At 40.0% G+C, this 27,488-nt stretch overlaps 1 protein-coding gene across 1 annotated transcript in view; it reads left to right on the top strand.

The window, feature by feature from the left end:
* Positions 1–26,974, top strand: part of hs6st1a (heparan sulfate 6-O-sulfotransferase 1a) — a 168,401-nt gene extending 141,427 nt beyond the window's left edge. The window contains exon 2 of the mRNA XM_036596697.1: positions 23,417–26,974. Coding sequence (XP_036452590.1) covers positions 23,417–24,158 — 742 coding nt within the window. The 3' untranslated portion in view covers positions 24,159–26,974. The remainder of the gene's footprint in view (positions 1–23,416) is intronic.
* The last annotated feature ends 514 nt before the right edge of the window (positions 26,975–27,488 follow it).

Genomic DNA, 27,488 nt, shown 5'->3' with positions numbered 1-27,488 from the left:
ATTACCTAATACTTGCAATATTCTGCATCAAGCCCTGTCATTACAGCCTGCAAAAGCATACAAAAGTTTAATATCTGAAATAATAACTTTATAGGAGGATGAACAAATGCTATTCACTGATGCCTCTGCACTGTGGTTTAATGAAAAAGTAAAGCTAAATTCAATTATAAACAGTATCAACTCCAAAATCACCCCTGAATTGCTGAGCACACATACAGAACCCAGTCATCAGTCATATTTCAGACAGAGTGCTGCATACTTAATAAATGACAGCAGCTGCAGTCCAGGGCCGTAGCCATGGGTAGGCTTGGGTAGAGTGATTGCAGGCCTACCCAACCAAATGGGGAAAGAATACTTACTAGGCTGAATTTGTTGAGATAATGCAATTTTGTTCGTTTTACTTGAGTGCTGTCACTGTATTCTGGCCAACCAAGTCATCACGCTGCCCACCAAGCTCTGCCTTATTTTCTGAACCCTCCGATCAGAAACCGTTGCTGTCCACCACTGCCTAAAGCCTGTTCATTATCAGCATTGGCTGCAGTTAAAAGTTGTAACTGGGAACGTTTAGAAGTTGGTATAGTGTTTGGTTTAGTATCGTAGGTAACACTTTTGCCTTCTATGCTGTAGACTAGGGTTCAATCCCCTATCTGGGCAAGCACCCTACACTACACCAATAAAAGTCCTTGGGCAAGACTCCTAACACTACCTACGCCTACCTATGAAAAAAAAATGATCAAATTGTAAGTCACTCTGGAGAGGAGCATCTGCCAAATGCCAATGTAAAAGTGAGATTCTGTCCTGTAGAGTATGTCAATTTCTGCCCATCCAAAGCTGAATAAAAAACATGGTCATCAGTTTTACCACAAAGGATGAAATTGGCTTCGTCAAAGCAAACACTTAACGTTAATTCAGTACATCAGAGGAAAGATATGAACGGACCATAAACATTTTTACATGTTTGCCCAGAGTGCTTCACCCTGGGATGATAAAGTGTAGGTTTTGAAGTTGTTATTTTTCCCCACGTTTGTACATCTCAGCTGCCTGATTTTCACCTAGATACGTCGTCTTCATTAGGCAAACATGCCTGTGGTCAGCAGATGCATGCTTGTCAGACTGTCAGAATATGGTGATGCTATAGAGTGAAAGTGTTGGGATATGTAGGAAGCCTACAGCCTGCCGAAATGACATTGCAGGACAGTAGCAGGTTTGTAAGTTGTGTCTATAAACTGGCTTAACCAGTTTTTCTCAGGCCTACCCAAAAATGTATTTCTGCCTACGCCACAGATACAGACATGTGCAAGTTATGATGTGATGTCAGCGTTTTAAAAAAGCTGTGTTTTGTGCATCCACACGGCAATACAGAAAACAGCGTGTTCGAAAATTGACACTCATTTTCAGAAATCTCTAGACTGGAGGCCGAAACACAGAGAAACCCTACATTTCCATAAATATCCACATACATGTGGACGAGGCCTAAGTGTTTTATTTGCTCACTCTTCAGTGGAACCTACTTAACCTTTGGACTCCAGTGCGTGTCTGTCTTTACTCAGAAACATCAGCATTGCCTGGTCACTGTACGCTGCCCTTATTTGGCTCTCGGGTCTCACCCATGTGTGTGTGTGTGGCTTCACGGTTACATAAGAGGCTCCTCCTCGCTTCATTATCTCCTCTCATTACGCAGCTAGAGTGACGCGGGCAAGTGTGTGTGTGTGTGTGTGTGTGTGAGCGTGTGAGCGTGTGGCAGAAGTAAAGTGGGATATTTACCCGCTCGGATGAGGCACTGGCATGTCCTCCGCCAGCCCAGCCAATTACTCCAGAGAGACGGCAGCAGGCATCGGCGGGGCGCTGCGCCGCCTCATTTAGCTTTGGCTTTAATAAGACACCCACTAGAGGGCCAAAAGGCCCACAGCTTCCGCCATCCGACTCCTCATAGAGCAGCTGTCAAAAACCACCTTACCCAGCTCCGTCGTTAAAGTTATTTACAAACTGAATCGAGCTTGTTATTGTGAAACGCAGGGGTGTTTGGTGAAATAATACTGTCATTGTGCTGTCTATAATGTGTGAGATAATGATGAGGCTATAGTTAGCGCTGTAGCGGGATGCTGCGTGCTTGAAAAATACCGGTAGACTTTTCTTGGAAATGCGGAGGCGGCTGGGTTTCTTATAAGCTGTCAAAAGGTGCGACAGATGCGTTTGATATTGTTTTATTTTGTTATTCTTTTCTTAATGGGTGTCCCATAGGTGCTTGGATGTTTAACATCATTTTCAGGCATGTGAAGAGTTTTCAATTCACTATTCACTTGTGGATTTAACAGTGATGTCAAGCACTGTAGGATATGGGGCTGAAGTTGAAGATTGAAAATGGAGTGGAAAGAATTTTTTTAATAATTTCCAAAATGCCGAAAGTTTAAACATATCATCGCTGTTCAAAGAAAAACATGTATCTCCATTTTTGTCGAATTCATTTTCTTTTTTTTTTTACATGATTTGAACCTGACAGCTACCCTTTATATCATGTGAACTGGAATTTTTAACGATTGGACCAAGAGACATGCTCAAAAATCGCCTGAAATTAAAACCTTTTACATGAACTTACATTAAAAGTTAAGAATGTTTTTGCCTTTTTCTGTAAAGTTACTGTTTTTGAGATGTTTTTCTTTGGACAGTGATGATATGTATATTGCTAAAATAAAACTGAGTGAGGCAGTGCCCGCGTGTTAACTTAAAAACTTTTTATTTAACATTTCAAGTTTATCCAAATTTTTTTTTTTTTTTTTACAGTGATTTACGAGGAGTTTTATCAGTTTTACCAAATGTTTACCACTATTTTTAAAAATGGTCAACCTTTTAGAAAAATAGTGGATAAACTGATAATGACATAACTTGGGTTGATTAGTTGATTAGTTGTCAGTGATGATGATTATGAAAAAAGTTGATGTGTTGTTTACTTAAAAAACAAAAGCACTTTATGATGCCCTTCTGGTGTTCGTATGATAAAGTCAGCATGCAAAAGTTTGAATGCCCCTGCTCAAATTATATGAAATCTAAGTGAAATTAACATGTCCTGTTCAAGAAAACAAACTTAAATATGACATTCTTCTGCAAACTTTTGTGCAGTTTCAGTTTATTTGTTAAACTTCAGCAAATAAACAGTAATATTGTATTAAAATGTGCAAAAGTATGCACTTATTTATTTAGAAAATCACCAAACATTTGACCAGGGGTGGCCAAACCTTTGCTCACGACTGTATGTGTGATCATTCTGACAAATTACAGTACACTACATGAAGTATAGGGGGTGTTTCGAACTGATGGGCTTCTGTTATTCTGTTGTTCTACTACAATCTGTAGTAGTGCAGGCTGAAGCTCAGCTGCAATGCGCTGTATGTTGCTATGATAGAATCTGTGATTATAGCTGTACAGTTCAATTATAAAATGGCTTTTAAAGCGATACTTTCAGCACCTTCAGCAAACTACGCTGGACAGTGATTGCAGGTAACCTATGGATAAATCAACTAAACTAACTGCAAAGTGAAACGCTCGAGCTTGGTGCCATCTTGTGTACTTGCATTTTCAAACATTAAGCGTAAGCCTATCGAACCGTAGGTTCAGTTAGGTCTCTGAACTAGCACTGTATTATCTGTTTTGTCAGTAAATAGGATGTTGAGTTTAACCCCAGTGGTTCTTCCACAACATGTTTGATGCAAGAATATCCAACGCTAATGTGTATTTTAGTCCCAGCAACTTGCCATCAAAGCTTTTCCCAGAAATGTGTGCATATGCATGTGATCTTTCCTAACATACCTCCCTCTGATGTTCTTTTTCTGAGCCTTTCTGAGTTTCAGCGGGCTCTGTGTTTTGCACTGTTCCATATTGCGACCACTCCTTCTTTTTATTCCAACTGAACACCTGCGTACACACAGGCACGCACTTCAGATGATTAATATTCCTGACCTGGGCAAACAAAACATAAATCTGGCCAAAGCAACATTCCAGTGGCCAACTAAATTCACAAACAAACACAGGAAAGTGGGCCCTGAGACGCGGCGTGTCATTTTATTGAGAGAATAAAGCAGATGTTGTCTTAGTACTGTTGTGTATAGTTGTACGCAAAAGTTTGATTTTCCAAATAAAAGTAAGTTAACAGTTTCTCTACAGGCAGCAAACTGTAATATGCAGCATTTTACTGCAAATTCCTACTTATTTGCTGAGTTTAACATTGAAAAAAAATAAGACATAAAATATAAAATGTACAACTTTTGCACAGGACGCATTTTATTTTCCCCATAATATTACAAATTCAGCAAATGAACAGTAACTGTGCATTAAAATGTGCAGAGGTATGTTTTCTGTAGATGTGTTAACTTATTTTTTACTTCAAAAAATAAGTTAAAATCAAAAAAAGATCCTTCGACTTGGGCACCAAACTTTTGAATATGGCTATACTTGTGATCATTCTGAACAGATTGCAGTACGTTACATAAACTGTAGGGCGATATTACATTATCACTATTTAGATAGATTACATCACATTGTGCTTTCTGAGTATATCATATAGGCATGAGTTGGAACTTGCATGAAAAGTCTTGAAAGTTTTAAAAATCTAACAGTAAATTAGGATTTTTGATATGTAAATAAGCTTTGCTCTAATGTTATATATTCTTACATTTAAGAACCATGACATGTCTGTACTTTTCTACAAGAGGGCAGTGGAAAGCCTGTGTCTTGTGTTTTAGTTAGGGGTCCTAACCTGGGTAGTCCAATGAAGGAAGCATAAAGACTACTGCAGCAAGCTAAAGGCTACCACACACTGGCTGCATCACCTGAGGGTCTCTAGCACCTCAGCAACTACATATATCAAATTGTATTTAAGTATTTAGTGTGTCCACACTTTGCCTTTATTACAGCTTCCATTCTTTTCCACACTTGCAAAGTTCACCCTTTCTAATTATTAATTTTAGATGTTTTAGCTACACCCAATTGCTAACAGGTATATAAGATCAAACACAGAGCCAGGCATAGTCTCCATAGAATGGGTCGTGTGGTCAACTGTAAGTGCTATTATTGTGCAGTGGAAGCATCTAGGAGCAACAAAAGCTCAGCCACGAAGCGATAGACCAACTCATGAAAAATCACTTATCCTCCTTTTTTTGTCCATTTTGACTGGATTAAACCCCTGACTGGAAGAGCGTCTCTGACTTTTGCACAGTACTGTACGTTCAGTGCAGAATGACTGACGACACCCGGGTAAATGTTTTAAAGTTGTGAGACCGTCTATGTGGGTTTAGCACCTCAAGCGTATTTGGATATGTGAACAGCAGGTGCAAAAAGATGTGTCTATACTGAGCCCAGTGTAAAAGTGCGTATGCATGTGTTTGCGTCTCGCTGTGGCAGTGCGTCCCAGCCCGGAGCCCAGAGCTAATTAGGATGTGCTGATTGATTAGGCCATGGTAATTAGCTTTTGTTATGTAGATGGAGCTCCCATCGGGTCGAAATTGATTAGCCGGTGCTCTGTCCCCGGAGAGCGGATACCACCATGTTCAGGATCGAGAGCCAACAGGTTTTGTCTTCAGTGCTGCCCTACCTTGCAGTTTCATCAAACACAGTTTTGAACCACTAGCAGAGTAAGCTGACCACAGCTATTGATGTCCATGCTAACAAGGTTTTTCTTCTGCATTTGGGACCTGGCCTTGTGGAATTACAGAAACAAAGGCTATTGTTTGTAGGAACAGAAAAAGTGCAAACATGGCTAAATGGAAGCCGGGAGCCACCAGTTAGTATGATCTCCAGTTAGCATAATGGTAGTGTACACTTACTAGTGTTCACGCATAATTAGCAATGCTGGCATTGTTGGCTGAGCCTGTTCACCCTTAGAGGTTGCAATTATTGGCGGGGATGGCGATGATGTGGCCAAAAGTATGTGGACACCCCTCCTAATTTCAGCCACACTTATTGCAAACAGGTATATAAAATCAAGCACATAGTCATAGACAGGAATTGGCAATAGAATGAGTTGAGAACTCATTGACTTGGCAGAAGTCAGTTTATCACATTTCTGCCCTGCTAGATCTGCCCCAGTCAACTGTAAGTGTTATTATTGTGAAATGGAAGCGTCTACGAGTATCCTCTGTATCATTACCAACTACAGAGTTCCAAACTGCCTCTGGAAGCAACATCAGCACGAACTGTACATCAAGGTCTTCATGAAATGGGTTTCAATGGCCAAGCAGCTGCACACAAGCCTTAGATCACTATACGCAGGAGACGGGATAATGGGCTGAGGCTGTTTTCCAGACCCCTTAGTTCCAGTAAGTGTGCTGTTAATGCTACACTATACAAACACATTATAGACAATTATGTTTCAAACCTTGTAGAAACAGTTTTGAGAAGGCCTTTTACTGATCCAGCAAGACTGGCCCCTGTGCACAAAGTGAGGCCCATAAAGACATGATTTGGCAAGTTTGGTGTCAGACCTTTTCATCCAACATCAGTGCCTGACCTCACAAATGATCTTTTGACCGAATGGACACAAATTCCCACAGACACACTCCAAAATCTTGTGGAAAGCCTCTCCAGAAGAGTGGAGGCTGTTCTTGCAGCAAAAGGAAGGACAGCTCCACATTAATGCCCATGATTTTGGCATGTAATGTCATATAAGGTTTATAAGGTTTTATTATGATTTGAATAACAGACATTATAAAGGGGAACAAGACAGTTCACCGGTTGCAAAATAGATAGGAAAGCTCTTAATACTCAGTGAGGCATCTGTGCTATTTCAAAATGTCAAATATGTCAGTGTCAAATGATATCAAATATGTTTTGAAACGGCTTCAGTTTGGGGTTTATAAGTCTCTCCCTGTTCAGAGAGGTTGTCCAAGTTCATTGCCAAGATGACCACTGAGTGGAAAGACTTTTGAAAGTGGCTCTGTTTGTTATTGTTGTGCTCTCTTGTTTTGCAAAAAGAAAAAACATTCTTTACATTTTTGCCATGTTTTTGTTGTCCGACAGTCAGATTTGTAGACTCAAATCTGTTGATGCAAAATGTAAATCTAATGTAAATGTAATTAATTGATGTAACTATGCAAAAATATTTAACCTTTTAAACCCTTTATGTGGGTCCCTCACTCTCTTAACTACATATGTATTCATTATTCAGTATGGAATGATTTGTAGTAGTTTCTGAATAATATAAGATTCAGGAGACTAAGATTAATATCTGAATAACAATAATCCGGTATCTTAAACGGTACAGCTAGACGAGAGTACTAACTCTAGACTTCTAAGGGTTAAAGTGGAGAGTGCTGAGAGTGGACAAACAGTTCTTTATTTTTATTGGGTCACTTCCTACATAATGAAATCAGAGCGAGGCTGCGTTTCCTGTTGAAGGAAAGGGACTTTTCTTCTGTCCAACCACCTTTGACCCCCAACCTGCCCAGAAGGAGCTGAGGATGTGTGTGAGGAAGGACAGGACATTGAAAGGAAGACCGCTCGCCCACCAAAAGGGTTCTTCCATTTGACCGACGCCAGCCACTAACCGGAGCTATCCCCACGCTAATGCGCCCTTCTATCTCCAAACACACTGCAAGCTGTGCACTTCCTCAGACAGGTCTCGCTTAATCTAATTACAGACTTGCTTGCACACTCAGGCTGTTTATTCCAATAAGAGCCTCTGAAGGATTTCCATTTAGACCGACAGGATCCCTTTTAGATGAATGGACTTGATGAGCAGGCAATGCTAGACCACCTTTGATAAGCCTACGCCATCTTCACGCCATACTTAATACTTAAGCCTTGGATATACAACACAATAAGGATGTGAAAATGCATCAGTGCACTTAGATGATATGATACTAGGTGTCTGTATCTGATGGCTATTAGCAGAAAATGCTGTTTCAGTCCTTTAACAGATCTAGTATGGAACAGTCCACATTCACTTTGTGTTATGTGATGTTAGCTGTATTTCTTCCTGTGCGCTGGAATAGCATTTGGGTAGTTTCAAATTCAGTTGTAATAATATAAATTAAACATAACTGTATTCTAATATTCAAGGTTTGACTCAGAAGTAATCAACTTCTAGAAAGTCCTTCAAGCATAGAGAAATGAGAAAAGCACAGTTTTTTTTTATAAGTTGATGGGTGCTAGTTTCTTTTTGTATTTTTTTAATTATAACCCAGAAATTAGCTTATGGTTTGGCAAAATTTTATTTTTTTTTGCCCCCACTTTTCACCCCAATGTAGTCGTCTCCAATTCCACCCACTAGTTAGGACTCCCCCAGTCACACGATACTAACAGTCCTAGGAGGGTGAAGGCTAACACAGGTTTCCTCCGAGACCTGTGAAGCGCCACCGCTTCTTTTCGATCACACAACGTCATTGGACAGCCGAACGCACACAGAGGAAAGCGCCAACCTCCAGATCTGTTACGTCAGCTATGCGCTGACTAGCATCGCACTGAGTGATGGGGGAGACGGGGGGGCATCCTATCCAACCAGAGAGAGCAAGGCCAATTGTGCTCTCTTGGACTCCCGGCCTGTAGTATCACCAGGGTTCGAACTCGTGGTCTCCTGATGATAGGGCCAACGCTTAGATGGTTGCGCCACACGGGAGCTAAAAATGAAATTCTCTGAATAAATTTGCCAGTCTACTTCCTAATGTAAAAGAAAAAAATTGCGCTGCTTTTCGTGTATATTCCACTACTCTGCAAATACCTCCTCCTTCAATGTATTGTTAAAAAGAATACTGAATCAAACTGAATAATGGTGAAAGTTCAGAGTTCATTATTAACTGGTTTATTTTCAAAAGAATTGAGTTAGTGAAAGATTTACACTACTATTGAGTATTATTAAAAAAAGACTAAGGCTGGGATGATGAGCAATGTTGAACAGCCCATAAATTGGGACAAAATTATCGATAAATTGCATTTTTTTCATTATTTAAAATCACAAATTTTAGGTACCTTTTAAAAAACATGCAAAACAAACTTGAAAAAATAAGTAACTTGAAAAGTTAAGTTTTAAATTATAAGTTAACAGAATGTAAAACCAAATTATTCTTCTATTTACTGAATATTAAAAGTTCAATGAATTTTGAATTTCTCTCAAACTCAAGTTAAAATGGTTTAAAAAGTTGCATCATTTGTACAGTGCAGTATGTCTAAGCCAAGTTACATTTGCTGCAGAGGTGCAACAAAGCCTTAAGGCCTTTTCAAACCGAGTCCAAGTACGAAAAAATAATGGTCCAGCATCAGTGCCTGACCTCACAAATGCTCTTTTGACTGAATGGGTACAAATTCCCAAAGACACACTCCAAAATCTTGTGGAAAGAGTGGAGACTGCACTCTCAAAAGGAAGGACAGCTCCAAACTAAAGCCTATGATTTTGGAATGGGATGTCATATAGGTGTGATGGTCAGATGTCCACATACTTTTGGCCATATAGTGTAATTTATTATGATTTGAATAACAGACATTATAAAGCGGAACAAGACAGTTCACTGGTTGCAAAATAGATAGGAAAGCTCAACACTCAACATGGCATCTGTGCTATTTCAAAACGTCAGATGTGTCTGTGTCAAAAAATAATAACAAATATGTTTTGAAAGAATATTATGGCTTCAGTTTGGGGTTTATAAGTCTCTCCCTGTTCAGAGAGGTTGTCCATGTTCATTACCAAGATGACCACTGAGTAGACAGACTTTCAAAAGTGGCTTTGTTTGACGAACAGCTATTGTCGTGCTCTCTTGCGAAAAGAACAGACATTCTTCGCATTTTTGCCATGTTTTTGTTCTCTAACAGTAAGAAAAATGTTACCCAGCCTGTTTCAGTTGCACTGGCTAAATGTCAGCATTACAACTCAATAAATGTGTGAAAACAGCTCAAGTTACCTGGAAACACCAAACATGCAAGAAAACGCACAAAGCTCTCCGTTACTGGGACACGCCTGTAGCATAAGAAACGTGGAGATATAACAGTAATAATCATATTAAGAGTTCATTAATGTGTTTAATATATTGGAATATAGTATATATAGTATAATATATGGAAGTCTGTAGCAGTGTAATTGCAATATGTTCATTATTACAGAATCATAAATCATGAAATAAATATCACAAGGTGACTTTATTACCAATATCTTTTGGAGTGTGTGTTTGTGTGTGTGTGTGTGTGTGTGTGTTTGTGTGTGTGCGCACAGGTAGGTTTTTTTTGTTTTTTTTTTCTTTTCTTTTTTTCCAGTGGTCAGTGAAATGGCTCATAAATTTGAATGGACACTTTAGGGAGAGTCACAGATTTCCCCTGAGCCTCAGCCAGATTTAAGAGCGAGGGCTCTAACTGATATTTATGGACACACACACACACACACACACACACACACACACACCAACTACCTATTCTTTCCTAGTGATTGAAGAATTGGTTGCTATAGTGGCACCAACTACATCTGCATTGAATCAATTACTTAAAATATAAAGAATCCATTGTATACGTGAGGTCAGTGTTATGATTATGCAATACCGTATGCCTATAAAAATAGCACTATAAAAACATCTCTGTTGTTTTACATGCTGTTGCACAAGACACTGATACAGTCTGTTCGGAATTACTTATCATATTAGTAATTGTTATTAATTATAACTTATTCTCAGAACATATGGAGAAAAAAAACAGCAATTTTTATTAAATAACAGTCTGTAATTATCAATTTATAGCACTTATCTTGAAATAACTGTATGGCTGGTTGCTGAGTGCTTTTTGAATATGAGGCTTCTGAATGCTAATTTTACTACAGCATCATTGGTACCACTCAGCTTTCTCAGTTATAAAGGAATCATCTACAGCTCCATTTACCCTCAAGACTTCTTAATTTCCTACAAATAATCTAAAGTGAACAGAATATTAACATCATACTTTAATCATTTTACTCATATATCTGCCACAAAATTGGTTTTATACGAATGAGAACAGTAAACCTTTACTTTTGAATGGTAATGTGTATGTATATTAGGCCGTATTAGGCCCCGACCATAATCAGCAAAACTTAAATATGCACCAGAATTTCAGCCTCCGGAGATTTTCAACCGGAAACGGTCAAAAGTTTCACTTTCGATTTGTTTCCTTCGCTCGCCTGTACTGGTCAGCCCAACTGCATTCAAATAGTTTCAGCAGCAGCAGATCAAAAGTGAAAGTGTTGGCCATGTGGACCTACTTCATGGTTTCTATGAAGGACATTAGATAAACCATAATTTCTGTTTATTGTTGTTGAGTATCCGGAGGGTTTACAGCAGCCAGGAATTTGTCCATTGCAGGTTTGATATCACAACGACGTCACGCTCGATATACAGATACAGCAAAACAACGGAAGCAGAAAGTGCCTGCTGGCACAACGACGCTGTCTGATGCAGTTTTAGAAATAACAGAAAAAAATCACAAATGACAGAGTCAGAGTCCAAACTAAAATCTGGAATTCTGTGCCTTGGATGGCCGACTGTTCTGTGCATTTCATACACATACAGCACACACTGCTGTAATTTTATAAAGTTTATTTTATGTCTTCATGACCTTGTAAGGTTCTTTTACATGTATAACTAATTCAAAAACATAAATAAAAAGACAAATAAAAAGGCTGAATAAATATTGTTTTCAGTTTTCAGTGCATCACTAGTGAAAATATTGCAGATTGCAGACCGATAATTTATACAATAATGAGGCTGGACACTATCATTTATTATTAATAGTATCTAGAGTGGACAGTCAGTGGGCGGACATGTAATTACCTCTTTATGGGCTGGTGGTGCTCTGTCTAATAAGAAAAGGCACACTAGACCCACCTTGTCATAACACACTTTAACGCACACACACACACACAGTTACTGGCAATGACTACACACACTTTATTTTGTCGTGCGAGTGGTCCTGTTCCCAGCACAAGGTCTGTGTGTGTAAAGTGGACAAACAAACGTTGTGGCAGTGATATCGTCTAGACCTAATCGTTACCACGTAAGAACAGACCTGTGTGTGTGTGTGTGTGTGTGTAATGAGCACTTCTTGTTCTTTTTGCACTGCCGTCAGGACGGTGACCCTCAGTCCGTTGCCCCCAATCTTTTCATTCATACATCACACAAACGCAATGTAGACCACCTGTGCTTGCCTTCAGAACCCTGTATACTGTAATAGTGTTTATATAACTGTGTATATAGCTTGTATGTACAAAACTGCAGCTTTATTGTGTTTGAATAGATGATGGTACTTCTGTGTGTATAGCACCACCAAGTGGCCACTACAGGAATTTCCCTAATTTAGTGCATACAATGCATAAAGAGCACTTTTGTGTTAGCGTGAGGGTGGAAAGATTATTACACTTATGTAAACATGCGAGTACTGTGTCAAAATCCAGCCGATTTAAAAGTGCAAGTATGAAAGTAAAAATATTTAAAGATATTTAAATACAATCACCAAAAATACTTTAAAATGTCTGAACATCTCCTGATTCAATTCCATGTTTTGTTGATGACAATAAGTGAACATAATTAAACATCCTCTAAACACATTTTCATGCACAATTACTGTTTACTTGCTGAGTTGAACATCTTGGAAAAACAGAACATAAAATTTTAATTGTGCCATTACTTTTGCACAGGCCCCATTTTATGCTTTATTTTTTTCCAATACCTTAAATTCTGCAAGTGTACAGTAACAGTGTGTTCTCTGTAGAGGCTGTGTGAACTTTCACTTCCAAAACTTTTGTATACGTCTGTATAAATGTAAATAGTTTCAACAGATAAAGGTGCGGTGGCTAATGAGCCGCACTGGTCTTCACACAAAGACGATTAGTTGTTTGCAGTTTCATTTTACACTGATATGAATGTGATTAGATGTTTTAATAAAAACTAATTCAAATGTGCAGAAACACGACTGATAGGCAAGAGGAAAAGAGAACTCTTGTGGCCTTTGAGATTTGGAACAGGTACTTTAAAAGTCTAAATGAAAATGTAAAGAGTAAAAGTTTGTTTTTTTTTCTTTTGAAGATTGAGTAACTGAGTAAGAATACAAGTATTCAGTTTCAACAATACTCAAGTACAAATCTTCCAAAATGACACAGTGGGGTGTGACGATGATTCTTGATAATGGGTTCACGATTAGATATTGTCACAATATTTTAAACAACATCCAAATGCTAGTGTGAGTTGTTGACTGGTGCTGGTTGTTTGTGAACTTTGGAGCTTTCAATGCCATAATTATATATCATATGTTTTCCTTGGATTTTGTTTTGTTTTTCCTCATGAGGACTACTCAGAACGTTAGTGTCATTTTATTTACTCCAACTCATTCTTAATTTTTTCATTACCATTTTCCAACCTCTCTTTGTCTCTTAGAAGTAAAATGGCTGTTCTGATACTGGGCCTATTTTCATATGTATGTAAATAAACCCTGGACCACGTCATCAGAGGGCAAAACCACACCCCCTCATGGGGGAAAACATTCTGCGAAGTTTTAAAGGGAGTGAATGGGAAATTGCAGGACACTGTGTCTTGAAACTAGTATAACATGAAATGTCAACATCAGCCCATTTCAGTACCTTTCTGCCCAAAGAAAGGGCCAGATATATAAACTAAATCTGACTGGACTCACTCAGTGTCCCTTTTCTATCCCAAAATCAGTGTAGAAAAATGACTCCAAAGAGTCCAACCGTCAGTTATTTTGACTTCTACCTGACTCGAATCACTAGGTAGGCTAAGCTAAGACAATATTGTCATCTAGGTATCTAACGTTAGCTAACATTGTGATCACAATGCTGAAGTCTACAGCCTACTGACTGTTAGGCTGCATAATATTAGCAGTACTATTATCAATATCCTTCTTGTTCCATATCAAGCACTCTCCAAACTGTTTAATTTCGGTTAACATCCTTATAATATTTATTGTAAGGGCCACAGAGATCACTCCTTTTCTCCAATTTTTGGATGATTTTCTTCTCATCTATTTTAAGATGGAACTACGAGCCATGCCCAAAATAGAAACTGTAAAAATAGGCGGCCATCCAAAACAGGGCAGCCATCCAAAATGCCATGTCACATCACACTGCGTCCCGCTCTGCTGCTCGCAGATGGTGAAGACAGCTTAACTGGTTATAATGGGAGGGTGCTGGTTTTACTGTTGCTTGTTCGTGTCATTTGCAGTTGGGACCAGGTGATTGTATGGACTGCAGAATGAACAGGATGTTTGAAACTTTAGCATTATGTATCAAACTCTCTTAGTGGGAAAAATTCAGTTTTAATTCAGTTCAGCCCTTTATTAGAACGTCCATTCTCTCCACAATACATAGTCACATTTTTGCATCTCAATATCACAATATCACAATGCATTGTTACACCCCTATCAAGCATAGTAGCAAAATACAAATCAGTCATTCGAAGTGGTTTGATGTGAAATGGTTCATTGTAGAGAAACTTAATGACTTACGTCAGTGGGGGTGACGGGAACCAGGAGTCTCAATGCCTATATACATATATATATAGCCATTTTATTTACTATCCAAAACCACCAGTGAACCTCCACATGTCTTCTGAGTGTTTATATGTAATGTTGATGACTGGTAAAATAGTGATAAAGCTAAATTCTTTTGGGACTATTTTGCCTCACAACACCCTGCATCATGTACCCCTCCACCATGAATAGATTCAAAAAAATCTTTTAGGCCAAAACCTTCTCTCAAAATGATCATGAAACAGGCACCATATTCATAACCGTTTAATGTAGTAACTTTCTATAAGAGAGCCTTCCGAGGTGGACGTCTGGTTCCTATCACCACCACTGTGAACAGTTCCCACTCTGAATGACTTTGTTTACACCAAAAAATTATAATCCAATACAGAAAGAATGGACAGCTTCTGCGGGAAATGTGTTGTCCAGTGTTGTCTACAGCGCCTGCTCGAGAGTGGATATTATTGTGTTTGTGACAATTCGTACAGATAATCGAAAATCCAATCATAACGTCAAAACTGAAAGGCAAATTACACCATTAAGCTATATGACATATACAGTATGTGCCATTACTGGGTGTCTCTGTGAGCCCTGTGTATCAGAACTGTTCGTCTTATGGGTTTTGATGAGAGTCATCAGTCAAAGCTCAGCACTGTGTGTGTGTGTGTGTGTGTGTGTATATGTATGTGTTTGTGTGTGTATGTGTTTGTGTGTGTGTGTGTATGTGTGTGTGGTGTGTGTGTGTGTGTGTGTGTGCATTAATGTGTATTAAAATGTGTGTGTGAGACATTAAAGCTCAGCATCTCGTGTCCCTGTTGGCTGTGATTTAGAGAACTTTAAAGTGCACCATGCGCGATCTATACACATCGAGTTCAGTAAACGCTGGATTACAGCAGTAATGGCATATTCATGTCTGTGCCGTCCCACCTGTGACCTTTAAGTTAACCTTAAAATGTATTGTGCTTGTTTGCTCGCTACCAGTCACCTAAATTTAAGGTATTTTTTTTTTTTATTACTTTTTACCAAGGCCCTGTCCACACATATCCAGATATTAGAGAACATGTTTTTTTTGTTTGTTGTGCCTTTTTCTCCAGGCAACAGGAAAATGGCACTTTGGGGGTCTTGGAAAAAGCTTTCCAAGATAGATATTGTTGAGAACTCCATTTTCAGTGTTTTCATGTGGACAGGCAAAGGACAGCTTCTAGAAAACGTTGACATCATGCTGCTAACTTGAGCATAGTTGTTGCCGTTTTCATTACAGTTGCAGAGCTTTGTCTGAAATGCAGCTGATGAAGGGCTGTTTCTGTGTGCTTGGCAAATTGAGGGAAATTTAGGGGTGATAATGTTTATACTTTACTTTAAAACTGCATATATTTCGCTGTTGTGGAAAGAAAACCTCTCCAAAATGGTAACTTTACAGGAGAAGGAAAAAACCTGTTTTACTTTTAATGTAAGTTAATGGAACCAGACTTTTTCCAAGTCATTTTGGGCTGTTTCTTTTGTACACACAATGTAAAGGGCAACAGGCATTTTCAAATTATGTCAAAAACTGAAAAACGACGAGTTTTTCTTCCGACAGCAGCGATATACACACATTACAAATACCAATATCTTCTCTTAGAACGTCTTTTAAAGAACTGAACAAACTGAACGTGGGTGTGGCTTAAACCAGCAATGAGTGTGAGGTGCTGGAAGTGGGTATATTTGACCCTGGTGGATTGCAGACTAAAGCTGGGGTTACACTACATGAGTTTTACCCCGATTTTAGCCCTGATTCTCAGTGTGGCTGAGTCTGTGCTCGTCGGCTCCAGCCTGCTGTTTTTTGGTCTGTCAGAGTCGACAGTTGGGAGAGTAAATCGAGTAGTGTGTGAGTTTTGCCTCCCAATCGCATTTCAGACCAGTCGTACTTTATTGATTTTTTTTTTTCAACCTGACTCAATCAATCAATCTGAATGGACTCCTACAACAGCCAATGAAAACTGAGAGTGTGAAAGAAAAAGTACACCAAGTAAAAAGGAAAAATGGCTAAGAATCAGAATCATGTGTAGCAAAGGTTTTTAATGAGCTGAGTTAAGGTACGGGCACAATCGAGTTTATGTAGACTAATCACATCTTTACATCCAGGACCCTCTCTTAAATATGCGTTAGGTGAAGCAGCAGCGAAAACAGCCGCAAGCTGCCCCACGTTCACGTTACCTCACACGTTCTCCTGTTACTAGAACCTGAGTTCGGTGAGTTCAGTTCAGCAAAGGTTGAGAGTATTAAGAGTAAGGAGTAGTGTGTGATCCCCAACATTTTAGTCGCCCAAAAAAATCTGCAGAAACCAGTCAGATAGTTTTGAAAACATTTGAAAATGCTTTTTTTTTATAAATGGAGGGGAAAAAATAACAAAAATAATATATATAAGCATCCTGATACATGGGGATAAGGCCTAACTAAGATACCTGCAAAAATAATTGAAAATGTTAGTTATTTGTTACAATGTGCTACTGTGTTGGCTGTATTTGGCTTCAACCTTCAGCATCAGTGTCATCAAAGTGTCTTCAAAGATGCACGTGCGATACTGTTTCCCTCAAAATTAACATGTACAGTTTGTATAGATCTCTAATGTTGGTTGTGATCCTCAGACAGGGCACCGGTTTATATAGAGACCATAACATAAGGTGCCACATCTGCTCAGTCTATAGTATATTCGAAAAGCTGTTCTCCAAACATTTCTACATCAGGCAAACATTTAAAAAAAAAGTTGAATTAGCAACTTTTATTAGATTAGAATTTAATTTAAATTAGAATTGTCTATTTCTAACATTACTGAAATTACAGCGTACTTGTCTTATATTTTCTGTGTTTCTCTCGGTTCTCTCTTCTGTTTTCCTCTGCCTCAGCTCACACACGTCTTTATTAACAACAAGAAGTGATGGAAGCGCATGTTTTTTTTTAGGACTTCTGGCTGTCACTGTGTGAAACACTCCAGGGAGATGCCTGGAAGGGTGTGTCTCACATCATGACTCAAAAAGTGCTGTAAAGTGCTGTCATCCACAAATTCAGCTTCTGTGTGTGTGAATTTAGGGCATGTGTTTTGTCTGTTGTGTTATTTTGCTCTTTGCATGCCTGTCCTTGAGCAGCCCTGGTGCTATAACAACTTTGTTTGGACTGCTTATCTGTCGTACAACAGTGAGAAAGGGGTGAGGATACATTTTAAACATATGTCCCACTGTCTTCACATCAGGTTATAACCTATGACTGACAGCAATGCAGTTATCATTCAATAGTACAATAGCAAGACTGTACAAACCAACAAGAACACAGGCTTCACATAAACCCAACCAACACTGCAACACCTTTCACTATAAAGCAGTCATCTGCGCTTAACAGGCTCCTTTTTACTCCAGTGAAGACAAGATAACCAAGTTAAACTCAGCTGAGATTTAAGTTAAACAGCAAAGTCTACGTTAGCCATGAAAAATGTATATGGACCATTTATATCTTCCCTTTGATGACTTGGTGTGCTGATGTGGACTTTTGCTTTGACATAGCCTGTTTAAAGCTATCTTAAAAGAGCACTGATGGCACCGACACAGACATTGTGACGTTCTTTAACACAAGTTAACCTTTACTTGTGTTTGACTTGGCAAATGTGTAAAGATGAACATCCTCTGCTCTGCCAGTGTATGGAGTCTCACCTTCACGGCTCTCCCGTGCACATATTTTGACTATATCTGCAGCTTCAGATTCAAAATATATCCATGCAAATGGTGTGTGAGAGTGACCGATAACATAGGGTGAAGCAGTGATTGGAGGACTAAAAAATTAACTGGAGCTTAGAGTCATATGCAAAAGTTTGGGCACCCATGTCCAGTCATTGTTGCTCTGACTGGACGTCAGGTGAACCCTGCAGTCACACAATGAAAATAATCTTTCTTAATTATGGAAATGGTAATGAAAACGTTTAGAGGAAGCTTATTTTGTCCACCTATATAGCCATAACAAAATGTACTGTTTTAAATTAAACCCAATTTAGATCACATAAATGCCATGAAACATGAATAACTACACAAAATGATATGTAAATCAAGATTAATTACTGTACTAAATTATTTTATTTGATGTATCTATTGATTTGTTTTTACTTTGGGGATGATGGTCTATTGACCAGCCGCCTCTGAATGTACTACCCAATCACCATTATGCGGAGTGACAAGGTTATTTGCCAAAATCATGTACAGTCATATGCACCTTTGGTCAGTCATATCAGTGTATAATGAAACTGCCCACAGCTATGCTGATTTGTCTTTGTGTGAGTGAGCAGTACCACTCATTAGCCTCCACTCGTTGTTTGTTAAAACTATCGGTAACATGTTAAGAAGTTTCTCACACCTCGCAGGAGGGCCTCATGTTTTCTCAGGGATTGCTAAGCCTGTCCGTGCCTCCCCCTGATGCTGCCCTGTCCTTGAGTCTTTGCACAATGTGTCTGTATTGTGTCCTTGTGTGTGTGTGTGTGTGTGTGTGTGTGTGTTGCCTCAGGCCAATCCAGTCACAGAGTAACAGAGCTGGATATAAGCTGGCTGCTGTCAGCTTGTCTGTCCATCATGTATGCACTGAAGCCAACCGCTAATAGGACACACAGTCTAGAGGCTATTACTGCATTCATTTGCACCATGATATGGTCGCACAATAGTCAACTAGCCTTCTTTTACAAGAGCTAAAGAAAAAAAACAATAACAGTGTTTCATACATCTGTGATTATCAGTAGCATGCGGCTAGGTAGCAGCAGCTAGCAGTGAACGCTTCACTTTAAGTCGGTCATGCATATCAGAAGTATTTTTGTTGTAGTAGTATTTTAAGTATTTTATTTCATCTCTTACGGACTACGGCTGCACAGCGTGTCATTTGTTGATCATGGTGATATTGGCCTCTGCAACAGAGACATTGCTGCAATATGCAAATTAGTCCCCTAATAGGGATGTGACGATATTCGAGTACATGAAAAGTTGACATTGTTGTAGAGCTGCGGCTTCCCTTCTTCACACAATATAGCATCATGCAGAGCAACACATTTCAAAATAATTTCTATTATGCAAACATATAGTTAACTAGGGTTTCATGTCAGATTAGTAACTTAACTGAGCTCATTTAGAGGAGCTAATGAGCTAAAAACTACTGTTAACTGGCAACGCGAGATGCTGAAGGAGAGTCCTCGTCTTCTACAGGTGTTTTTTCCTCTTAATTGGATGATATTTTAACTGTTTCTGGATCTAACATGAGTCTAGCTTGTTTAACGATAAAAGCAGCTATACCTCTGCCCTCTCACTTACGTCCTTAACCAACGTTTTGGATTAGCAAAGTGTCACATTAAATACTTACTCTCCAATATGAGTGAAACTTTAATGTTTTACTGTTTTGTTAAAACATAAAATCAGCGTTTTTCTGAATTGTTGTCTGTATATTTTCTCTGTCTTAAATGTAGTGAATATCAAAATAGCAATTTCCCACAGGAATCTAGCATTAATGGTATGCAGGAGCAGTGGAAAAGTTTCTAGTTACGATTTATTTATTTTTTTTGGCTTTATGTAAATAGTCACATACAGTGATTTATTATTATTATCTGAATTCAGTAACACTGCATGACGATTGTGTTTGACCAATCAGTGGTTTGCATAATTCCTAGGTCCACCCATACAGTCCAGCTTGGCTTGCATGATTCCCCAGATGGCTAACCAAATTAAGCACGGGTACTCAGGTGTGGTACAGGTCACTTGGCAGTGGAAACAACGACAAAATAACTGATTACAGATTTGTAACTGTACTAACCGAACCACACTGCTGCACAGTGGGAAAACACTTTCAGTTAACTAGTCGACTAGTTGGACAGGACGAATCAGTGGTCCATTGTTTACGTCACCATCGGTTTATGTGGAGTTGGTTATCTGCAAATGAATATAAACGTGCTTCAGCTGCTGCTGATTGGTGATTCAGTAGAGTGTGGTGGGTCAAGTTTAATGAAAGAAAACAGTGGCATCAACAAACCTGTTGCTCCATTCTGTTGCGATATATATATATAATATATATATATATATATATATATATATATATATATATATATCACTGTTGTCGGAAGAAAACCTTCTATCTCCAACATAGTAACTTTACAGGAGAAGGAAAAAACCTACTTTACTTTTAATTTAACTCAATGTAAAGGACAGCAGGCATTTTCAAATTATAAAACTACAAACATGGAGATATGAGGTTTTGTGACATATATATATATATATATATATATATATATATATATACACACACACATATGTATGTGTGTGTGTGTGTGTGTGTGTGTGTGTGTGTGTGTGTGTATGTATGTGCTCTTTCAAACTATTTTAGCATAAATAGCTTTAGATTTTTCTAGCTTTAAATCTTTCATATCAATGTGATATGAAATAAATATCGTACATATCAAAGTGTAGACACTAATAAGGACATGTTATTAAAGTCTAAAAAATAGCATAACATATATTTTTGCAGAAGCTGGTGGGCATTAACTGTGTAAATGAATCCTGGTTACATCATTAGCATCACAAAATGTATGAAATGATCATTTAAGTAACAGTATATATCAACATATTACAATAGTGAAATGAGATTATATGATATCACAGTAGATCACTTTAATGGTATAGGTTTTAGATCCAAAACGACAGTAAACCATGATGATGACATTTTGTGGAGGTATCCCTTCAGAACCAAGCTGCCCTCATTACGCTCTACACAGTCAGATGAGCACGCCGGAGCTGTTCCGGTGATTAATTTACTAATGCGAGATTTGATTAGACAGAAGCAGGAGCTGCGAAATTTGGAGGTTTTTGTGGCGTTCATTAGCGCGCCTCCTTTTTCTCTCCCACTTGTGTAGTGAATAATGAATAATAATGGACTCTTATGAGGAATAGAATAATGAAGTGACTTACAGTCACATCCACTTTACACTTGATTGTGCTCTTTCTCTCTCTTTCACCCTCTCTCTCTATCCCTCTCTCGCCCTCTCTCTTTCCCGCACTCACTCTCTCTTTCTCTCTTGCAAAATCCCATAAAAAGTATCTGTATGGTTGATAGTTCATTAAAAACTGTATTTTGACACTTTCCAGACTTTTTTATTTAAAATGTTCTGTTGTAAAAGCTCAGGAAACATCCAGGTAATTGTCTGTTATTGTACGGCTGCAGATAATATAGTTAACTTGACCTTCAGTCATTAACTTTCATTTTTCATCATCCATAAACAGTTTTTTGGAGGAATAAAGGCATAGCTGTCCACATTTGGCAGCAAGGCATTGTTTTGTAGCTACTGTTGCTAAGTTGGACGAGCTTTACAGAACCATGACAAAATCACATTCAGCATGTTGAACCAAAATACCTTTTCTTTTTATCCAGTTTTCACCCCAATTTAGCAAATTTCATCCGCTAGTTAATTGCGCTTTCTCTGAGACCTGTGAGGCCAGCCATAGCATCTTTTTCAAACTGCCACTAACAAAACACCATTGGGTAGTTTAACGCGCTTGGAGAACACTAAGTGCCAATTCTGTTCAGCTAACACTAGATAGCATCGTGCTGAGTATGAGGGGAGAGAAAGAGGCCACCCTACCCACCCAGAGAGAGTGAGGCCAGTAATGCTCTGTTGAACTCGGTTGACTGTGGGATCACTGGGGATTGAACTTGCGGTCTCTAGATGAGAGGGCCAACATTTAGACAGTTGTATAGTTGATATTGATCATTCTTGTGGAACGCAGGTATACATGGCATACATGAAAGGGAATGGCTGTAAATCCTTGGTACGTTAGTATGGCATGCACTTGTCCCCCGGGCCCCGATGACCATCGACGAGAGAGCCGGGTGGGAAGGCGGGGGGTGGGGGGTGGGGGAGTCCCGAGCCCCGCCTCCAGAGCGCTGCCTCCGGTTTTAATTTCAAGGTCAACCATAAAAAAACAAAACCAAACACCCAAAGCTAAGCTAGACATTTTAGTCCTTTTCAAACTAAGCATTTTCAGCTCTTCAGTCCTCTGCTGCTGCTCGTCCCGCTCTCCCTGTTCCCTCTCTGCTCTTGAGCTTTCGTTCCCTCTCTGCTCTTTTTCGTTCCTCTCTGCTCAGGCGCTCACGCTGCCCCTATGCTGATCTGGCTGTCAGCGTAAGCGCCTGAGCAGAGAGGGAAGGAGAGCTCATTTCTCCGCCTCCTCGTTATCGCCCCTCACTCCGCAGCTCTTCCACTCAGATTGGACATGAGGCAAATTAAAGTGGCCTCACTGCAGGACCAGAGGCGGCACCCAGGAGGTCATTGAGACCCGGGGGACAGGCGTATGCCGTAGTTAGTTAGTGACGTTGGCCACTTCAAGGCTTTATAATTTTTTAAAGTTTGCAAGCATAACATTCAAAACAGTTAACGTTCTTGTTATTCCTAAAACCTCTGATTACGTAGGAAAAAATATTGCGCCCAAACTATCTAGTCACTAACAATTCAGTTATTTCAGTGGAATTCTCTGTGATAGAAAACTTATGAAGCGGATAAATTTTGCACGTGAAACTTCATGTCGAGTTCAGCTACAGTGTTGGACGCACTGAAAATGCTGATGTACCAGAGTCTAAGTACTACTATTTAAACATTTCTTCCCCACTAAGATATAAACACATGAAAGAGAGACTGCATGATCCACGGTCAGTCAGGAGACTATATTATACCAGAAGGCAGTGCAAACTGCAAATGCCTGGTGTTACAGTGGCCTAACAATAGAAAATTAATCCTTGAAATTAATAAGTCAAAGTCAGGTATTTTGAGAAAAACTCTTCACAACAGTATCTCCAAGAGAATGCATTTGTGTGAGGGCCATGGATTGGCCAGAACATATAGGTGACCTACACTGAATGCTAACTGACCCTTTATTTCTCCTCTCTCATCTTGCAGGAAGTTCTATTACATCACCCTCCTGAGGGACCCAGTGTCTCGCTACCTCAGCGAGTGGCGGCACGTCCAGCGTGGCGCCACGTGGAAGACCGCACTGCACATGTGTGATGGCCGCACACCAACGCCCGAGGAACTTCCGTCATGCTACGAGGGCGCAGACTGGTCGGGCTGCACGCTACAGCAGTTCATGGACTGCCCGTATAACCTGGCCAACAACCGGCAGGTGCGCATGCTGGCCGACCTGAGCCTAGTGGGCTGCTACAACATGTCCACGCTGCCCGAGAAGAAGCGCGCTCAGATCCTGCTGGAGTCAGCCAAGAAGAACCTGCGCGACATGGCCTTCTTCGGCCTGACCGAGTTCCAGCGCAAGACGCAGTACCTGTTCGAGCGCACCTTCCGCCTGCGCTTCATCCAGCCCTTCGTGCAGTACAACAGCACGCGAGCAGCCGGCGTGGACCTGGACAATGACACGGTCCAGCGCATCGAGGAGCTCAACGACCTGGACGTGCAGCTCTACGACTACGCCTGGGACCTCTTCCAGCAGAGGTACATGTACCAGAGGCAGCTGGAGAGGCGCGAGCAGAGGCTGAAGGAGCGGGCCGCCTTGTTGCCCTTTCTGCGCTCCCCTGGCTTCGCCCCAAACGACCTGCCTTGGTCCAGGGATGAGGGAACAGCTGAGTCGGAAGCAGCTTCCCGCCTGCCCACGGAAGACTACATGAACCACATCATTAACCGCTGGTAGCGGGGGGAGATTGGGGAGAAAAAGGGGCTACAGATCACTGGATAGGGCTGCAATTTGGGGAACAGACAGACGGAGCCTTGAACAATGGCAGCGGCAGGAGAAAGGAACCGAGGAAAGCATAATGATTCGATTAGCCGATTAATCGAGTAACAGTCTATAGATTAATCGACTTTAGAAAGAATCATTACTTGCAGCCCTAACACTGGATCAGCACTGGACCAGGCCAAGAGAGACAGACGCTGCTTCATCACTCAAAAGTATCCCTTCGCTCGCTGCCTCGATGGCCGGTGTTCCCACCCTTGTGGCTCTCGAGCTGCCAGACTGTGCTTATCTTCCTGGGACGAACTGAAGTCCAGCAGGGAGACAAGACAACACATGAGCCTAAAGGAAAGAATGACTGAGCCCACTTCAGACTAAGGGGGAAGACCTCTGCGGGTTTAAACGAAAGATTAAATGAATTATATTCACTGCAAATCTTAACGGAACAAACAAAAAGTGAAATTGTATAATAAGGTTATTTGCCTAAATGTCTGCTGCCATTTAAGCCATGAATATGAGACGACGATGCTCCATGTCTTTGTTCGGATGTTGTTTTTCTTCTGTTTTCATTTTCAGGGTTTTTTCGTTTCAAGAGATTTTTGTTTGCCCACTTCCTCAAAGAGGTCGTTTTTATAGCACTGAGACCAACGATGCTGCCTAAAGTTCACAGGATGCAACTTTATCAGCTTCTCTTATTCATTGTTACGGGAAAAAAAGACTTCACAAGACCTGTTCCGCTTTTTATTTTCTTATTGTATCAGATGACCTGATGTGCGTGGACCATAGCCATTATTTAAGCCTTCAGCATACTGTATGGGAGTGTACTGATCTATTCTCGCTGAATGTTAGAGGAGGTTTTTTCGGCCAAGGCTGGTTAGCGTGACCTCAAGTTGTTAGAGCCACAGATGTTAACTTGAGGCTGCTCTTTTATGCCTGTAGGGAAGCTGTGGTGATCCAAAGAGGAATCTATGTCTTATTTCACTTCTGTGTTTGCTGGGCTGGTTCTGCATGGTGGGGAATAGTATTGCTTCTGTGACAGCTCCTTTGTATTAGGTTATTGAGGGAAAGTTACAAATGGTGTGTATGTACAGTACTGTCCAAAAGTCAGAGGCCACCCTTCACTTATTTACTTTCCAGTCGAAACAACTATTAAGTCTCTTGCATAAGGAAGGAAAAAGTCAAAGGAAAATAAGTGAAAAAATACAAGTTTACAAAACTAGAGTGCACAAAAAATGGGACTCCAAACAGCGGTGCAAGACCTGGTGGACCACAAATACACTCACCATCAGAGATAAACAGTACTTTATCTCTTATGTGACAGGAGAATCAAGCACCACTCCACAGATGTTTTGTCCACTGTCAGAAGACAACTCGGCGCTGTGGTCTGAAAGGATGTGTAACAGTCAAAAAAGCCCTTACTAAGAAAAGAAAATGCAAAACCAGAACATTTGCATATTAAACAAAGAAGCTATGGACTGACCACCTCGGAGTCCAGACCTCAGCATCACTGCATGGAATTACTTGAGAAGCAGAAAATGCTACCAACTTCTGAGACTGAACTTTGGAGGTGTAATGAAGGTAAAACATATTCAGGTGTTGAGGTTTTTGTATAAATATTCCTTATCTGCTGAAAAATTAGTAACTTTTACTTAATAGCCGTTTTGACCGGAGGTTAAACGAGGGGTGGTCTCTACATGGACTTTTACGTAGTACTGTATGTGTATTTGTGAGCTCATAAAGCCCAGAGCAGAGAGAAGAAGCAGACACAGCCTTTCTAAATGTCACCACTGCTCCCAGTTCCCCTTGACTACTCAGCTGTGTGTGTGTGTGTGTGTGTGTGTGTGTGTGTGTGTGTGTGCACAAAAGGGTAAGTGGTGAGACAAGTATGGATGTGTGTACATAGTTTATACATTCTATTGAGTGTGAATGTACCTTGTATGGTTGGGATTTTGTTCAGGGGTTTCCTCTGTCTGTGTGTATGTGTCTCTTACGATCTCTTGCCGTGGTCTTCAGGGACTGAAGCTAAAGCCACGAAATGGGTGCACAATAGCCGATACGTTATTCGCCTATAAATGGGAAATTTCATTATTATAATTGGCCCGACGTTGGAATCACAGCCAATAACTACAACCGATAACAAGCCACCTCATTGTCATGAAATTTTAGCTGATGATTAAATAACCACAATTAACATTTTGTCTTTGGTTCATTGTGTGCAGCTATTAAAAGCCTAAAGTCGCCAAATTGGCTGATTAGCTGTTTAGCTTTGTAGCTGTCGGTGCTTAGTAGCTCCCAAATGACGAGAGAAGCAGCTCAAAATCAAACTATAGAAACATCACTCACCCTCTAAATGTGTCAGAAGTCAGAACTCTTTTGTTGTTTTTCGTAAGACCAATGATGCGTCTAAATAAATGCATTTCTGTTTTCTTCTATTTACGTTCATTTACCTCAACCCAATGGCTGCAAAACGCACCACATTCTGTCAGGTCTACTCCTAAAGCTATATTCACCTGCTGTTCTAAGTCGATATGGAAAACCTTGTCTGCTAAATCTCTAAATCTACACTAGCCTTAAGGCACTTTCAGATGATAACTGGCAAAACTGCTCTGCGCCCATGATGCCATTGTTTGCCTATGGAGAGAGCGGCGTCGCTTCACCTTGGAACTGAGTTACAAGGGGTAGTGGTTGAAATCTTGCCCAAGAAATGGGATCCTCAAATTAAATAAATAAATAAATAAATAAATAGAGCATTACTTCATTAACAGGCTACTAGCGGTGCTCTGTAGGCGACCCGGCCCATCTGCAGTGACAGCAGAGGAGGCTAAAGATCAGCTCCTCACTGCTGGGTTTTAGTTACATTTAGGACATCATATACCTTCAAAGAGGACAATTATTTATTATCACCCACCCCTAATTCTTTGGTGATACGAAGCTGAAGTCAGCTATTCATTAGGTTCTTGTTCGAATTTTCCCGTTCCACCTTAAATGGTGCAGCAGTTACATTCTGGCGCTTCAGGTGTCAGAACTGCTGGACTATTTAAGGTGGAACGGGAAAGTTAGCTAGATAGTTACCGAGACTTTAGCATGCTATTAGCGATTTCTTTATGCTTGTTATGAAGAAAAGGACCATAATACATTGAAACAACATTAAATTAAAATAATACAATGGTTAATGTCATTTTTAACAGAGAAGATTCTCACGTGTGGGTTTCTTTGGTCACTCGCGCAGCCAACTTGCCGGTTTTTCTTTTTTTTTTCATAACACTCTGTTTGGATTGTGCATCTGAAAAA

Source organism: Colossoma macropomum, unplaced genomic scaffold, assembly GCF_904425465.1.
Source record: "Colossoma macropomum unplaced genomic scaffold, Colossoma_macropomum, whole genome shotgun sequence".
Taxonomy (NCBI): domain Eukaryota; kingdom Metazoa; phylum Chordata; class Actinopteri; order Characiformes; family Serrasalmidae; genus Colossoma; species Colossoma macropomum.
This window is presented reverse-complemented; position numbering and strand designations above follow the sequence as displayed.